The sequence below is a fragment of the Tigriopus californicus genome, chromosome 6 (genome assembly GCF_007210705.1).
Source record: "Tigriopus californicus strain San Diego chromosome 6, Tcal_SD_v2.1, whole genome shotgun sequence".
NCBI lineage: Eukaryota > Metazoa > Arthropoda > Copepoda > Harpacticoida > Harpacticidae > Tigriopus > Tigriopus californicus.
The window spans coordinates 2,530,001-2,547,147 of record NC_081445.1 but is presented as its reverse complement, the minus strand read 5'-3'; the positions used below and the strand labels follow the sequence as shown (position 1 = coordinate 2,547,147).

The following is a 17,147-nucleotide window of genomic DNA, read 5'->3' as shown; positions in this document are numbered from 1 at the left end:
TGAGTGATCAACTATCGCAAGCCATGCTCAATGTCGAAATGAACAAAAAAAAAAATGAGAACTAATTTCAAGTACCTATAACATAAGGCCATGAGGGCAAAGAGCATGAACACCGTGCCGACGCTGGCCACAAGGATAACAACCATGATAATTGTGTCACTATCGGACTCTTTCACTGCATGCGGTGAAACAGGCCATTTTCCGGGGTAAATAAATGATTGAGACGGTTTTCACGTGATCGTTTCGGTCAGGTAAAATTGGAAGAATCATTGAGTTCATAGGGTTCCATTCCGTGAGGACACATTTCAAAGACCAGAGAGGCACCCAAAGTGTGGCGGAGTTCGAAGAGATAAGTCACGTGCGCAGAAGAGGTTGCGAGGTAGCGCAGAAAATTGGTTGAGTATATTGTAGTAGAAGTGGTAGCCATCAATCAGCAATAGCAGTAAGCCAATGAAGACGATCAGAGGCAGCACAAGAGGTTGCGTGACAATTTGTTTTAGAGTTCCCACATCGAACAGGATTGGATTTGTTTGGAAGTAATGACAGGAGAGAGAAGAGAAGAAAGAAAGAAATTCAATTTAGTCACATGGAGAGAGATGAGGAGGTGATTATGATTTTTTTGTCATTGATTGCAGTTTGTTGGGATCTTAAATGATTGACCAAGCGCTTGTTTTCACCACTGGCTCGCCTAAAGCCTTATGGATGTCTTAGCACGCACAATTGACCACACAGTCTCAATCGAACACCTCAAAATTAGGTTGAGCTCCAAAAAACAGAACAAGTTAAAGGTTGAAATGTTATGTTTGTAAGAGCGTTCTTTGGATGGTTGTTAAGCATACAAAAGTAAAGCAGCATGTCTGGGACCTGTATCAAATCTGGAGATGGTAGAGATGGTGCAACATTTTTGAGGACAATCATTTCCGGTTGCCAACTGGTTACATTACTAACTGAACAGAGTCATTAACACGGAAGCACCATTAGAACACCTAACATTATCAGCCAATATGACGAAAAGAAGCTTAGAGAGTGAAGTGGATTGCCCCCATTGACTCCCACGTCTGACTCCCAAACCGCACCTATAACAAATAGCCACAAACGCGAAACAAGCGAATATGGAGGCCACCCCAACTAACAACATTATGACTAAAACCACAGTGTTCTGTTGCTCATGTTCAACTGGAATAGGTGAGGGCTTCCAATTATTTGGATCATCTGAAAATACGCAAGGAAAATCCCTGTTACCCACACTACTGGAACATGGTTTGTAGAAAGCAGGTCTCGGTCTGGTCAGTCGAAGATAGTTAGGTAAGATCTCACACAGCACACCCGAATTGAAGTAGTCAAAGCACCTGATACATCCTGCCGCCAAACTGAAAGTAGCGAAAACCAAGACCACCACTAAAGCCAGACCTACAACCATAGCAACAGTGTTCCTTCCCCGCTTCAGATCGTAGTCAGTCTCAGTTCGGACTGTGTTGATTTGATCCACTAGAAATTGTTCAAGCAAATTGTATGGGGCAAGTATATCCAATGTATAACTTACGTATATAGGTGTTCGAAGGTGTTACGTCGATGAAAGAGGAAACCGGGGTTGGATGCATCGGCGGAAGTGTGGGGGGATAAAAGGGTGGAGGCAACGTGGTCGACACCTTGGAGCAATCCGGACCCGTGAATCCTTCAGCACATACGCAGGTGTTCATGTTTGAGCAAATCTAGTGGAGCATAATAAGATTGTGAAGCAAGAAAAACAGAAAACAATTTAAGGGCCTTAAAATTGTTGTGCTCCAATCTTCTTACCCCTCTGCCGGCGCATTCAATGTTTTGGGAATCTGCCGGACACCGTGTGTAGCTCATCATGGGACGAATACTGATACAGGATTGGTTCAAGCAAATCTGAAAGGTCAGCAAAATCGACCAATAGTCGTGTGTTTCTTTCTTTGCAGAAACTGCTCGCCTTTTCCTCACCATTTCATTGCCACATCTCGTGCCGTCTTGGATCATCCCATAGTCCTCTCCCATGTCGTTAAATTCGGTCCCCATGATCTTGCAATGGACCTCCTTCCCGTTGAACGTCTGAGTGTGCGTTGTATATGTTCCTTGACTTATGGTGGGTTTGTTATTCCCTCCCTGGCAGTGCAACGTTCCGCATTCAATATTCCTGCAGATGAGGGCATGATAGCGGCTTGGCAAATCAAGATTTTCCTTTTATGGGGAACGTGTGAACTCAGGCACTTACGCTTGTTCACAGGGTTTGTATTGTCCACTGAACCGGATTTTCCCACAATTCCCATTAAATGTGCCACCGGTGTTGAACTGCTGGAAACAAGATTCCTCGGCCTTGTCGGCCATCCGTCCCCAAATGGCCTGACATTGATCAGTCATCAAGGGACAATCTCCGTTGAAGCAATACCCTTTGCCCTGGTGACAAGGAACTGCGTTTTTCACAAAGAGGTCAGGGGGACATTGACCACTGAACCCCGTGCAAATCTCGGTGAGATCGCACTCATTATTAGACTCGCGGCATGGAAATCCGGCAGGGCGGAGCTATTTCAGAAAGCACCAAGATCAGTCACACTGATAGAAGGGAGTTGGTGTGAGCTACACACCTACCTTGCAACTATCACAACAGGGCCCGGTCGAACATTCGGATTCACGTTTGAGACGACACGTTACCGGATCACAGCAAGGATCCTTGGACTCGCATTCCTCGGTGCTTCCACAATCGCAATCCTCCCCATCATCAATGACGCCATTCCCGCAAGAGCCGAAGTCAGCCAACTGATTGGGCTTATTCAGGAGACAAAGAGCGTGACCATCTCCCATCCATTGCTGAAACTGCTCAGAAGAGCATGCACTGAACTTGTACGGCTGGATGCCTTCCTCTCCGATCACGGTTGGTTTCATAATGCACCCGTGCCAGTCTTGGCATCCACAAAAGTTGGAGGCTCCTATGACGAAATGAGATTTGCATAGAAATATGACCATTGTTCCATTAATCAAATGCAAATGAATGATCATTTGCAGGGCCATCTTGCTTTTGGTCAAAGCCAGGGAACATTTCCTATTGTTCAAACGTCCCGAAATTCTTCGCCTGTTTATGTGTCGAGAGAGACGAGCATCTTGATGCCAAAGTGAGCCCTTAATTGCCATCCAATGCACTTTCTCGTCAAACTCTGCTGCTCTCGTCTGCTTCGCAAAGAATGCTGGCATTCTTCAAGCAAAACGGAGAGCGTCCAATTGCGTGATGGGGGCTCGAATTTGAATACAGCTCACACACTTGACATTGGAGAGCTAGACACTTCAAACCCCGCAAAAGGATGTCATATACCATTTGAGAGAGATGGGCGCATGGGGAGAGCTCAAAACAAACATTGAAGAAATATCCCTTTTCAATGGGAAAATAGTCGCAACTTCCAAATTACTTTCACCAAGCAGCCTCCGTCCTTGAACGTATGTATGCCTTCTTTCTAGTTATGTCCCAAGCCTTATTGGACGCGTCTCCAATACTCATTTACCGTCTTCATCATGTCGGAATCCAAGGTTGTGCCCAATGGCATGAGCTAAATTAGCGGCCAAGATGTGCGGCTCGAAAATGTCAATGTCCACGCTGATACCCACTGCCTTTCCGGCACAAATCGTTCCCACGGTGGAAATGGTGGAGCGACCCCCGTCGAACTTTTGTCCCCTGCAAACCAAGATATGATGGGAAATAGCTCTCAAAGGTTAGGTTCCGCCATGGTTTTCTTACGTGAGCAGTTGGGTCGTGTCCCGGTCGATTTTGTAGAGCTTCCTTCCCACATAATCGCTAAAGTCCACCAGAGCCTGGTTGATGCTCCTCTGGCGGGCGAATCCGGCGGCCTGATTCTGGTCTTGCCAAGTCTCGATATATACCAACGATAGACGTGTGTTCAAAGAATTCTTAAAGTACTGCAAGAAAAACAAGAAGAAGAATGATTCCCGTGAAGTTTTGGGGTTACTCCGATAATGTTTGGCCATCCAGCCTCTGTCGGCCCAGATTTACATTGATTTATTAGGATGCACAGGTCGGCACGCTGCAACCACTATTTTAACCGTTTGCCCTCGCCTAATAAATATTTCCAACTTGCACGCACAGTTCAACAGTGCATTGCCATGAACCCTGCTGCAATTGTGTGATCACCGTACCTCAGCTATAACATGAACAAAATGTGGCTTGGTTTCTTTTTCCTTCGCTTCCCAACTCATTGTACAGGTATGAATGTAGGCATCATCTTTTTTTGGTTCATTGCGTACTCTGAGGTATCCCAAAGGTGGATCAAAAGCATAAGGCTACACTTGTTGGACCTTGGTGGATTTTTCTTTCTCTTAACATTCTTCATATTTCAAACTTTGTGTATCGTTCTTAAAGAAAAGGTGACAATAAGCATCTGCGACGTGCTTTTCAAAACAGGAACTTTCACAAACAAAGTATTGTTTGGAAAACAAAGACTGCCTTTCCACCGTAGATCTGATGAGTGGTGGGAAACTTATTTAATGGAGCATTATGATCTTCTTGTAAAAGTGATGGGTACACTCTGCAATGTCTGCTTGAGGCTCTCTTTGCTCGATTGAGGTTCCTGTTGTGGTTACTCGAGTTAGATAGACACAATTTAGGGAAAGTAGAGCAATTAATCAAAATGCCATCGCTGCCATTCCGCTAGGAAATCATCTAAGAAGCACTCGAGGGGGCTTCTCTTCTTCGTCGTCGTCTTCTTCTTCTTTTCTCTTTCACCCAGGGCTGCCATTCCCTTGTCCCCTCTTCTCTGTTAAGGTCATTTATGGCACCAAAGGGGATTTTCAATGGCACACCTGAACAACGATTAAGAGTTCTCTCTCTTTCGTTTGCTTGAATGGAACTCGGGAGATGCCTCAACAGCTCGCAAATCTGCGTCCCAATCAAGATTTTTCTTTCCTAGGGTTCTTTAATAACAGAAATACGCGTATACTCACCAAATCGGCGATATTGGCCACTTGGATAGCATCATGTATCACTTCTTTCCTCGAAGACTCTTCTCGGAGATCAAACTGAAAATAAGAGTGAGGGGATTGTGAGATTTGCTTCCATTTCCAGGTCTGGCCATTGGTCCATTCTCTTGAGAGCCTCTTCCATTTCAAGAATGTGTGTGCAACGCTACAATTAATCACAGAACGGAAAATAGCTACACGATGAATCATTCTGGCAAAAATCATTGCTCTTCGGCATCCAAAATCTGCCTCCCCCTTCCCCTCTTTTCCCTCTCCCCTCTCGATCATTTTGGGTGGAACTCAGTCTCATTTGTTTTCAGTTCCTCGCTCCGTTCTAGGCCTACCATAGCTTTGTCCAGCACCAGGGCGACTTCAATGAACTTCTTGACCGTCCTCACGTCCCGCTTGTTCCTGGAGGTGAGATTGAAGATTTGGTCCAGACCTCCCGGGGTGGTCAGAGGCGAGGCCGTGGTAGTTGACCCATTGCGCCGCTTCCGCTTTCGACCGATAGAGGGAGCATCGTAGTTGCCCGTGACCGCACAGCCTTGTGGAGATTTGTCTGAATACTCGTATATCACATGGGGATGCTTACTCTAAAATGAGGCAAAATTCACTGATTAATGGGCACCATCGTCACAAGAAGGGATCGCCTAAATGGGTCTGGAATGGATCTTGGATCTTGGAGCCCTGGCTTAGAGTTTCCTCGAGATCATCGATCATATCTGGGAGTGGGACTCACCGATAAGTCTCCGCCATAGAAGGGCTGGATTACAAAAGTTTCGTTGCCTAAGTGGACGATGCCGGACACTCCGTTGCAGGTGTGAAGGGCGGCCATGGAGCCGGGGATGAATTCGCTCCCGGAGTAGTCCTTGACGGTGGCATGGTAATAGCAGTGCTCCAGATCCTGGAAGGGAAGGAGGGAGAACAAAAGATCACATGTGGTGATTTACGACTCGCCAACTTCTCTCCATCTCTTCTCCCCGAATCCATGACATTGTCATAAATCAACCTCACCATCTCCACTTGGAACCGGGCCACATCGCCACCCTCATTCCCACCCATTCACACATACACACCCACACCCACACCCACACACTCATACACCCAGCCAAGCCAGGAGCAGCAATATATCCCCAATTAAACTCCCTTGACAATGACAAAAAAACTCCCTAGGGCCTCTTGGGCACATAACTCGCCATTGCCGCACAAAACAACATTTCCACTTGGATCTCAAGGACAGCCAACTTGAAATTGGGCCTTTCGCGTGTTAATTCCCTATAAAGGCCAAAGGCCATTTTGGAAGGTGCTAATGAAGACTCCCGGTGATCTTGTTGACATGCCATGATAATATCTAGTTGTGAATAGGGATCGCACATAACATGGGAACACCTGGTCCTCATAATAATCAGCTGCCATTGGCCTCAGGACTATTCTTGATCAATTGGATTGCCAAAACCTGGGCTTCGGTATTCAACAAAGTACTCGTACCCCTTATGCATGATGATTTCCCTTTTTTCAATTCCATCTGCTCTTAGCTAGGTAGTTCTAGGTAGTAGTTCTGAGCTGTTCTTATCAGGGGCCCGTTCCCAATCCTCACGAAGGTTCGTGGAACGACCGAGAACATAGGGAGTCTCGTACACGAAAGCATGCAGACATGAGGCCAGCCAGGCTGATATCTCTCTTTCAACGACAGATCACAGGACGGAATACGAATAAGTTTCCGTCCTTTCCAATCCATCCACTCGAGCACAGATAAAAATGGACCAGACCCTTCTGCATTCCACTTTCTAGCACCCTCAGAATTCATGGGTTGCCAAGATCCTTCCCTATTAAGGAATGAGTTGGCTTAAGGGAGAGCATTCGTTAAATGAGTTCGTGGCTTCGTTATCGTCCAGCAGACTCCTTGTGGATTTCCAAACAGTGGATCCCAAAGAGAGACCGAGCAAGCGAACAAGAAGGAAAGAGAGAAAGAGAGAGAGAGAGAGAAGGCAGGGACTTTCAAGATGCCTTTGGATGTGCGCTACCACTTTGCTCATCTTATTCAAGAAACGACCCCCCGAGGCTCCTTTTCCCAGTTCTATTTCTCTTTCGGCCCAGATTCAAGTTGCTCTTCGGAACAAGCCAGCCATCATTATTTCCCTACTGAATAAAACCACTTGACTTCTGTTCCGATGACCATAGGTATATCAGGTATATCGTTAAGCAGTATTCGCGTTGGCCAACGGCTCAATCAATATCCTTGCGATCAACCACAAACAAAAAGAATCTCTCTCCAACTGACCCTTCAAAACCACACCTGAAACCCTGTCTGAGCGCTTGAACCATCTTGTTCACGACCATTGTCTAATAACCTCGACCGGTTTCTCTCGCTCTCTCTTCCATCCTTTTTTGGGGATGTAGAGGAGGAGAGGAAAAATTGGAAGAGGCAACTTGCATGACCTCGGTCCAAGTTTGGCCCAGACCCACCACAAAATGGGACCGACCTCAATCTATGCCTTGATCAATAAGTTTTTTTTTCTCTCTCTTCCTGCCTCTCCTGGTCAAGCTCTGATGATGATGGTGCTGATGATGATCTATTTGGAATCTGGCGCTCCCTTAGGAAAATCTCCTACCAAGCGAGATGAAAGAACGGCTGAAGTCTCTTCGGGAGATTAGCAGATTAGCCCACAACACTGCATTACCAATTCAAACCACGATCGCTTCGTTTTCATCTGATTTCCCCGGGAAGGCCGGTCATGAACCCAAAAACAGATCGATGCCAAAAGGTGGGCCCTCAAAATTCAAAGAGTCTCCAGCTGGGTGGGCAACATTTCAGTCTCGACTCTTCGTCTCAGTTCGCCTCGGGTGTTTTCACAAGCGTCTACCTACCCACTGTCTGTGTGAGTGTGTGATTCTGCCTTTTGAGTTTCGGAACCGTTCCATAGCATATCTCTCAGGAACGAGGTTCGTTCCAACGACCTACGTACGTACGAGTACGAACACACCATGATCTTCTTCTTCTTTATTTCTCTCTCACTCTCTCTCTTGGAAGGTCATATATGGCGTCGTTTTCGATTCCGAGGAGTGAAGGAATAGCAAACTTTGAAGTGGGTAGAGATCCTGCATTGATTGATTATGGACACAAAAGATTTGCACTCCTCGCTCTCCCTTTGCCCTCCACTTTTTTTTGCTCTGAAGCCATGGACATATATACATGTAGGAAGGTGCCGAGATTGGGCTCACTGCCAAAGACGGACTTTTTTGAGCAACGTGCCTGGGGTTCACGTCGTTGAGTGGAGTGTCCAATATCAAGTTCTACACTCCTTCGATTGACATATGTGAATCAGAAAAGTTTGCAAAAGGCATTATGCAATCTAGTTTTGCTAGAGATTGCTACTCAAACTCCTGCCCTCAACTGAGGGGTCAATGGAATATAGCATAAACTTTGGGTTATGTGTAACAAACTGTCAAGAGTTTGAGAGCAAAGAAGGAGTTTTGTACGTGAATATTGTCGCATGGAAAGATAACAAAGAATATTTGTCACATTCTTTCTCGTTTTGTAGATCTACCGGTTGAGGCGAGTTCCAATGGTGACGAATATGGATGCTGGATATAATCGTACTGTCAAAAACATGAGATATTTTGTCGGGAGGTTCTTTAAAGTTGACTTAATTCCCAGCTCAATTCATTCTTTTGAAACACCCTTTGCAGGTTATCATTTTAATGGTCATCTTGAAATGGCCCCCAGTGTCTGAAGGCACGCCTCCAAGGCCAAAGGTATAATGCATGTTAGCACGCACTTTAAAGACAAAAACAAGGAACGATTTCAAATTCACTTTTGTAGAGTGATCCTGTTTCTATATTTCCCTTTGTACTACTAGCTGTGCATATTGCTCTTTGGATAGGAAATGAAGATCAGTTATCCAAAGCAGCGCCAATTGAATCATCCCTCAAAATGTATAATGGTTGGAGTTTTCGCCTCCATTTTTTGGGAGATTCGTCAAATTATGGTTGCAAATCGCCATCAACTCTCAATCAAATGAACTCTGAACTCACCTCTTGAGTAACGGACACGGCTCCTTCTTGGAGAAACTCCTTTTGACGAATATTGGGAGCGAGGAGGCGTCTGCAATGGAAAAAATACATGTTTTAAAGCACATTTCAAGGAGAGAATTAGACTTTGAATGAGCTCGGCCAAGTCGTGATTCATTTTTACTTTGAGTCGCTTTTTTCATTGACGAATAAAGCGCGCACCTTTGACTAAAATTCTATGTTCTAGTTGTTCCAAACGTTTTTTCAATATGCATATTTTGAAGGAACTCCTTTCATTTGATTAGCTGGCATTCAATTCTTCTTCATATTCTTGGTCTGTGGTCCACCACATCCCCGTTTTAACATTTTCAAAAATCTGTTTAGAATTCGACCCAAAACAATGAGCACACTTACCAACGTGATTAAAAAAACAACAACAAAAATGACCCTCAATCTGTCGAGTCAGTGATTAAAATTGCCCAGGAAACTATTGCTATAGTGACAATTAAAGGTAAAAGTGTAATAACTTGCTCAGTTTTTTTAAATTCTCTTCATGCTTGTCGACGCTTTCCTCTTTCTAAAGCACAACAACTGAGGGCGGGAAATTTGATTTTTCTTCAGACTTAATGTTGGTCTCAATTCTCAAAATTACTATGATAATAGTCCCCTTCGTGTTTGCAGTGGATCAAGGTGTTGCAATTCACAAAAACAGATGCAAAGATGGCATGTCAAACCTCGTGGTGAGAAGTTCGTCTTGAGTGCTCACATAATTCCAAAAACTTTGAATTCTCAACATAGTCATGACAAGGATGGGTGGGGGTTCGTGTATTGTTTCTTCTCTCTTAGCTAATCATTGAAAACAAAGTTTTCAAATGAATGTAAAGTAAACTTGCCTCTCGAGATAGAGTTTTCCATTCTCTCAAAAGTGTTTGTAAACTCACTCCCCATAAAATCTAGAGGCCTTTGAACATGACAAGGCTTCTTGAGAGCAAACTGACAAGATGACAAATTGACATCAGTTGCACTACCGTCAATGGCCCCGAGAAAGAGCCGCACAATAAGAGCAGGATTCAAAGAGGAACCAATTTGGAACATTTGGTACTTGAAAACTAAGAAGAGGAGAGCCTATTTTCGGTTACCTCACCCAATCATACACAAACCAACAAAAAACTGACCAATTGGCAAACTTTGTTAGACATACAAAATGAGGAAAGATAGATTCGGTCATGTCCTTTCCAATGAGGTTAGGCTTTTTCCACTTTTTCCCCCTACCGGCCGTCAGTCACATGTGTTCTTTTTCTTCTACAGAACGTAGCTTGTAGATAAGTAAAGAGTGCTTGTATCAGTTTTTTAAACTCAATTACACGAATGTGAAAAAAAACAATGTACTTTCAAAACTCTGTACCATGAAGCTTCTAAAATCAGAGATGAAGAGCTCCATCTTTTTTGCAATCAAATTCCAAGTGATCATCTTCTCCCGTCCATTTTTGTGGCCACTCTCTTTGTGTGACATCATCATTTTTAGATTGAGTGACAATTGAAATATTTAGTCGGCGTGTCATGACTGGGGAGGGGCAAAGAGTGCAAAAATAGTGTTTGTCACAACAGCCTACTTTTTCTCTTTTATTGGCATATTTTGCCTACAAACGGTGCTTTGACTGAAATTAGCGCTTTCGTGGCGTTAGAACTCATTGCAAAATCTTAAATCAAATGTTGCCACCAAATTAGATATGTGAAAAGCTAAATTTTGAACAATTAACGTTATTCATTAAATTACAAGGACCAAAAGAATTTCACCTTATGGTTGTAATGGACGACATACCATGCTTGTTGAGAAGCAAGTGGGAAACAGTTTTGAAAAGTGCCGGTTACAAGTCCAAAGCGACAAGTTGAGCAAGAGGTTAATATCATGAGGGTAGCCCAAAAACCGTACAATAGGTGCTTTCCTTATTTCTTCCAAGTTAACTCAATTCTCTTTTTGAAAATGATAAATTTCATCTTTTCTTCAATTAGATTAATGCTGCAGATGTGTTGGTGGAAAAAGGAAAAATAGGCAAGGGGAACCATTCATTGGCCTCAGGCATAGCAAATTGATCTCAATTTTGTCCGAAATCGAGGCAAAAATTGGCTTTTTTGTACCAATTTTATTCTATTTTTTCCTTTTTTTTAGGGTTGGAGGGGTGAGCCTCACTTGGCGGGCAAAGCCAATCATCACATCGGGCCTTTTTGCACTTTAAGGCTTATTTTCTTGCACCTTTTGCTCTCTTCAAGTCTTTGCTGTTTTGCACTTTTTGCCCCTCCCTAGTCATAACTCATGAGTGATGTGTCCAGACCGTTGTCTGCAGAACCCAAATGGTCGATTCAAGTCAAAAGTTTCAATTCGCGCATTAGCCAGGGCTCTTGATTTGACCGCTAAGTGTCTTGGCCTTGATCTACGTACTTCGTGTTGCAGACAATACTAATACTGGCTCTTGTACCTTCTGGATAGCTGATTCTAATAGCATTGGTCTCAGCTCATATATCAAGTGTCTCTATCCAGCTTTGTTCAATCATGAGAGAGTGGGAACAGAGAACGAGGAGGCAACATCAAAGTAATGAGATATTTCTTTTTTGCCGGAACCTCCACTTCTAATGAAGTAATCGGAACGAAGAGGATCAAGACCAAAAAGAACCGTTGTAGTGGGAATATCGGGGCATGTCTGACATTTCGCCAGAAAGTCTGCCTATCACATTTCGACGAATGGTGACCATGGAACATAGGGTGCTCCAAAGAGGCTCTTCGTGCAATGTGCGATTCGTGGACATGCCGTGAAAATGGGATGAACTTACGTGTTGAGCTCCATTTCGAGGATGAATTTGTGCTGAAACGCCCTGATCAGCAACGATGTGCGTCGAAAATGCTTTTGGCTGGACTGAAATGAGAAGAAGATACAAAACTGAATTAATCAAGATTGAAAATGCTGCTTTAATGAGAACATGGCGAGTCACCTTGAGGAAACAGGTTCGCAAGCGGAATCAAATTTAAGAGGGAATCAAGTTGGTCCCTTTCATGAGGGAGACCGTTGTGCTATTGGTTGGTTTATTGACTTAAGGTATGTAGCTATTTTTGTGCTTATTTTATGAGAGAGCGCCCTTTTTAGGTAAGCAAAGGGGATGATAGAGGGCGCTAGAAGTTCTAAGAGTACATATTTCACCAGTACAGTGTTCAGCCTTGGGTATCATATTTGGATCTTCAAAGGCCTTTTGCTTAATATTGTTTTTTTTTTTCCTGGCTTATTTTGATGCCAAATCTGCGTCAAGGCTTGAATGAAGCGATTCCTTCATCATTGGTACCGGTACAGTGTGCATGTGTGTATGTAAGCCCTATAATTCGATCTCCTTTTTCTGAATTGATTACCTTCTTTCTCAATCTCACATCGCAACAAAACTAAGCTTTTGGCCATCAATTACGCGATGGTGACATTGAAATCTTGCCATGGTCTATCTCAGTCAGCATCTAAGATTTCCAATTTTCAGTGTCCAGTCTTTCACTTAGGAAAACTTGGTCTATTTAGATGTGCTTACTATTGGTGCTCTATCTGGTGGCTCGTTGACTCCTCGACCCCCAAATGTGGCGCCGAAAGTGTTGATTTCTCTGGTGGACACGCCGGTCATCTCTCGGTTTCCGACTTGTAACGGATACACCACCTGATAGTAACGTGAGCCTAGGTTGCGAACCAAGTCCTGGTTCTGTTTGTGGTCTCGAAGCAGCCGCTCGACTTCTCCTGGAATGACAACCCAAGTTAGAGTTGGTGGTTGAAATGGGGTCAATTCTTGCGCTTTTGTCGTTTCGCTTAAAGCCTTACCCCGAGGAGATTCGTCGAGAATCAAATCGTAATTGCTTTCATCCAACCCCAAGGTGCCTGGACTTCCTTCCGATCCCATGTAGAGGCTTCCTGTAATACGAAATAGGTTGGTTTAGCTTCGCGCTTAGTTGGTTTGGTGGCTTTGTTGACCTTTGAAGTATTGTCGTAAGATGGGGCTTGCTCACTATGATTTGTTTGTCTGACCATAAAAAGAGAGCCCAAGAATGGACCTTGATGAGCACATTCAGAGGAGTCCTGAGGCGCAGAGTGATCGGACAGTGGAACACAGAGGCAGTAATTTGAGACAAGGCCTTATTATATTACGGGCACTTCTTGTCAGACCCATGACACTATAATAATCCACGTAGGAAAAGAAGAGCCTTAGCTCCGAATGGAGGTAAATGTGTCCTTCTCTTAAGATATCCTCTTAATTTGAAAGATGCAGGGCACATTTGGTTCACACTTATTGAGACCAGTGCCTAATGTGTAGTCTGTATTTGTGAGTTGTCCTTCGAAGGGTGTACTGGAACCCCCAGATTGGACCTTTGTGTCCATTCCGGCAATCTAAAACATTTATCAGTTGGTTTGTTCCAATGAGGATATTTAATATCTCATTATCAAATGTGAAAGAGAACAATTTCAAAACTCCCGCCAAGACGATCAGCTGACGTGACTATATGGAGCAAAAATAGGCAGACAAAATTGGTGTTCATTTGGACTTTAATAGGTGCACAAATGACTTAAGATGTTTTAAAGCCCTGTTTCGTCACGGACCAAATGACTCTGGATGTTTATGAGACACAACAATGGCAAGTAAATTGAGGTTGCCAAATTTGATCTCACTCCCCTTCCTTTTCTGTCACTTACTTCACATTTCCGATGCCCTTTTTCCCTCATGCTTTGAAACCCAGAGTAAAAAGATGCTCCTAAGAGACCGTTGGGACTTGGCAGGAGAAACTATACGGTCTCATTCCTAGTCTCTACCAATATCAATTGTGGACATGACGGAGGTCTCACCTGGATTAGTATTGGCTGGTCTGGATGAGCCGTGCTGACTCCAAGTGACTGGCACAAACACCAAGAAGCCGAGGCGCACCAACATGGCGATGGTGGATCGAAAGGTGGACCCCATGACTTAGACCTGGATGACCGGGGAGCGTCGGCCACTTGGGGTCAAGGATCCTGTTGGGTTGGAGGTGGTTTGTCAAGCCATGGGGAACAGAGGAGCGGCAATTCGTGTCAGTAGAAGGGGTCCGATTAGATGGTTTGCAAGCGGCGAAGCGTGACCCGCATGGAGAAAATGACGCTGTGGTCCGACCTGGAATGGATTGCAATTTGCCGGTAATTGTTTTGACCTTATAATTCTTTCATGAAACACGGCGAGGACTCGAAAAGATCAGAGAAAAACTTCCACGAAAGCCCAGTTAGGGCACGGATCTCTCAAATGTTTCTCTAGGTCTCCTTGTTAAGGAGCAGGAAAGCAACCTCTAAACATGTTTTTAATAGGTTACTTCATTGTAAGTTCAGTACTAGTACTGTTGTTTAAGCTTCGGGGAAGATATTAGCTTTGAGCTCATCGAAATGAGAAAAAAACAGTGGCTGAGCCCATTAAAATAATTTGGTCTTTTTTTTAAGCGTAGAAAATTAAGTCAAAGGAAAAGGGATATTTTGGAAGTACAAACGACGATAGCTAGATCTATGGAGTAGAGTTTTGGAGACAAGATGTCAAGAATGGTTTTGGTGGTTTGTGGTCGGTTGAATTCAATATCAAATACCCTGATAATTAATGGACCTGAGCACTGCCTCTGGACGAAAAAATGGACTTGCAAAATCATAAGGAAAACAGGAGCACCTACTTTTCACAATGACTACTTCTTGGCATTCCAGACTATCCCGGTGAGTTCTTTTTGGGCGTTTACTTTCAAAAAGGGGGAAAAAAGGAGCGCAGTGGTTCCAATTTAGATAACAATTTCGTGTCCCGGCAAGAAACAATTTGGGTTTCAATTTGTCTCCCAGGATTGCATGCGATAAGGCAGCCTGGCCTATTCATATGAGCCAACGTATGGACCAAACGGAAGGAAGACGGAAAACATTAAATCCTCGTTTCCATTTAAATGTATCCAGCAGGGAACAGTAAGAAATAGCACCTTTGCATCCCCCCTTTTTTTACTAAACAACTGAAGATACAACCGAGCTCTACCATTCTGTCGACTTTTTGGAACAAATTGGTCAGATCCAAAAGAAGGTCCAAATGGAAACGAGATTATGGTGGAAAACGTACGTACGTAAAGCGTGAACTAAGGCATTATCTTAAAGAGACCATGGATGAGCGAAGGGGGAAAGAAGGTTCAAAGGGGGTGCAACTAATTTTAGAATTAATATCTGGTCGTATATTTTTCAGGTAACAAATGTCTTCTTTTACATTGAAAGAAACTTGATATGGATGTGAGACCCGTGACGAAGGATCCCGATTTGTTTAAAAAAAAACGTGACAGAATTATAAAACACAAGACAAAAGCGAGTTTTCTCGTTTTTTTCATCTATTTTCTTTTTTTTGGCCGGAGTTCCGATTCAAAGATTGGATAATAGTAGGAAGATTATTTAGATTTCTAAAGCTGCCCGGATGTGTCCCAATATATCGTCTCGATCTTCTCTAAAAGGTCTCCAATGTTTTGGGATCCTTCCCAACGGTCTTAAGTTGTATCGTAAGGGATGTCCGTGTGTCATTCAGCTCCATTCACTCCGTCAGTTCCAATCATCTCTCGGAGAGGACGAAGCCTTGTTCCATGAACGGTTATGCAAATGCAAATTACAGCCTCGTTCAAGCCACAAGCAAGCAGCCCATTAACCTTCCAATCGAGTCGTCAGTTCAGCCTCCGCGATCATCATGGGGTTAAACTAGGTTAAAGTGGGTCAAAGGGATCAAGGATGGCTTCAAATTTTGTCTCTGACCTCTCGAGTGGACCCCAAGAGAGTTCGGGTTTGTTAGAGGTGAGAAGGACCGCGGAGGTCTCAATTTTATCCATTGCTTGTCTTCTTTCTCTCCTTCCTTGGGTTCTCGTTCTCTGTTCCTGCCCTTCTCTTTCGTCTTTTCTTCCTTTCTCTTTCTTTCTCTTTCTTTCTCTCTCTCGCTCTCTTGTGTGTTCTTCTTGGGTGTCTTGGGATCCATGAGTGGTTCCATAATGGTGAGGCCAGCTCATAGATACCGAGGCAGAATCTAGATAAGGATCTAAACAATGGTCAGGCAAATATCTTTAAAGAAGTGAGCCCCACTTCCGCTCACTGACTGCCAACGTATACATATAGTACCATATGTACATCTCGGCCATGTTCTCGAGGGTCCGTCCCAATTCTTTTAGCTGGCTGGAACGCAGAGAGGCTATGAAAGATATCCAGGAACTTATTTGCATTTCTGGGTAAATAATCTGTGACAAGATCGTGGTAGACCACGTGAAAGTGGTTGTGGGTGCTTGTAGCCGCACTTGTGGGAATTCAGAAGGTACATTGAGTATTGTTTTCTATTGGTTGCGGACAGCCGCGCGCCACGCTTGCCATGATGGAAAATAGACCGAATTAATTTCCTTTGGCAGGCTTCCACTTCCTCTCTACGTAAATAGTTGGAACAAGTTTGAACTCTACGATCACCATGCTACAACCCAATGAAAAAGCTCATTCGGGACGAAACACTACAAGCTGGAATGTCAAAGAGCGGACTGCTCCCCAGAGGCAGGAAACTTAAGCGACAGAATTCTTGGATGTGCCTTCAATCTCAAGTGTTGGAAGAGAGCGAGCATCAAGTGTTCACCTCATAAGGCTCTTTCTAAGCCATTGAAATGATTTTTTTTTCCAATTGTTAGCAATGCACATGATTTTTAAGAACATCTTTATATCATACCATATAGGTAACAAGAAGCGTTTGCCCAGTTTTGCCTGACAAGTAACCTTTTCTTTCATGCAACAGTTGCCCTAATACAGGGTGACTATATTACTTCATAGATTTAGCTCTGCCTCGGAATGCCAACATTTGCCGACTTCTATTGCTGGGGGAACAAGTTGAATTCATCGACTGGTAATGCATGGGGACAACTGAGACAATTGAATTGCTGCGACTGAATGACTACCGAAACCGTGAAACTTGAGCATGCTCATTATACAAATATATGTGGACCCTGCAAAATGACTTACAAACATGGAGAAAGTCACCACGGAGTGTGCTGAACTCTTTAAGAAAATTAACCTAGACTTGTTAACTAACATGAATTTGAAGTGATCCCCAAGTTCTTATGGAAGAGCACCTAAGATCAGAGT

The 17,147-nt window shown here is 43.8% G+C and overlaps 1 protein-coding gene across 6 annotated transcripts in view; it reads right to left on the bottom strand.

Annotated features, from left to right (window-relative positions):
• Positions 1-17,147, bottom strand: part of LOC131881812 (disintegrin and metalloproteinase domain-containing protein 11-like) — a 31,584-nt gene that overhangs the window by 5,044 nt on the left and 9,393 nt on the right. For all 6 annotated transcript variants that reach the window (XM_059228776.1, XM_059228771.1, XM_059228774.1 and 3 more), the window contains exons 2-17: positions 13,857-14,157; positions 12,840-12,929; positions 12,559-12,758; positions 11,824-11,906; positions 9,019-9,088; positions 5,723-5,887; positions 5,328-5,576; positions 4,969-5,043; positions 3,749-3,927; positions 3,516-3,685; positions 2,611-2,948; positions 2,237-2,544; positions 1,966-2,158; positions 1,798-1,893; positions 1,544-1,712; positions 76-175 (exon numbers count right to left, since the gene is read on the bottom strand). In XM_059228776.1, the coding sequence (XP_059084759.1) occupies positions 76-175; positions 1,544-1,712; positions 1,798-1,893; positions 1,966-2,158; positions 2,237-2,544; positions 2,611-2,948; positions 3,516-3,685; positions 3,749-3,927; positions 4,969-5,043; positions 5,328-5,576; positions 5,723-5,887; positions 9,019-9,088; positions 11,824-11,906; positions 12,559-12,758; positions 12,840-12,929; positions 13,857-13,971 (2,600 nt within the window). In that variant the 5' untranslated portion in view covers positions 13,972-14,157. The remainder of the gene's footprint in view (positions 1-75; positions 176-1,543; positions 1,713-1,797; positions 1,894-1,965; positions 2,159-2,236; positions 2,545-2,610; positions 2,949-3,515; positions 3,686-3,748; positions 3,928-4,968; positions 5,044-5,327; positions 5,577-5,722; positions 5,888-9,018; positions 9,089-11,823; positions 11,907-12,558; positions 12,759-12,839; positions 12,930-13,856; positions 14,158-17,147) is intronic.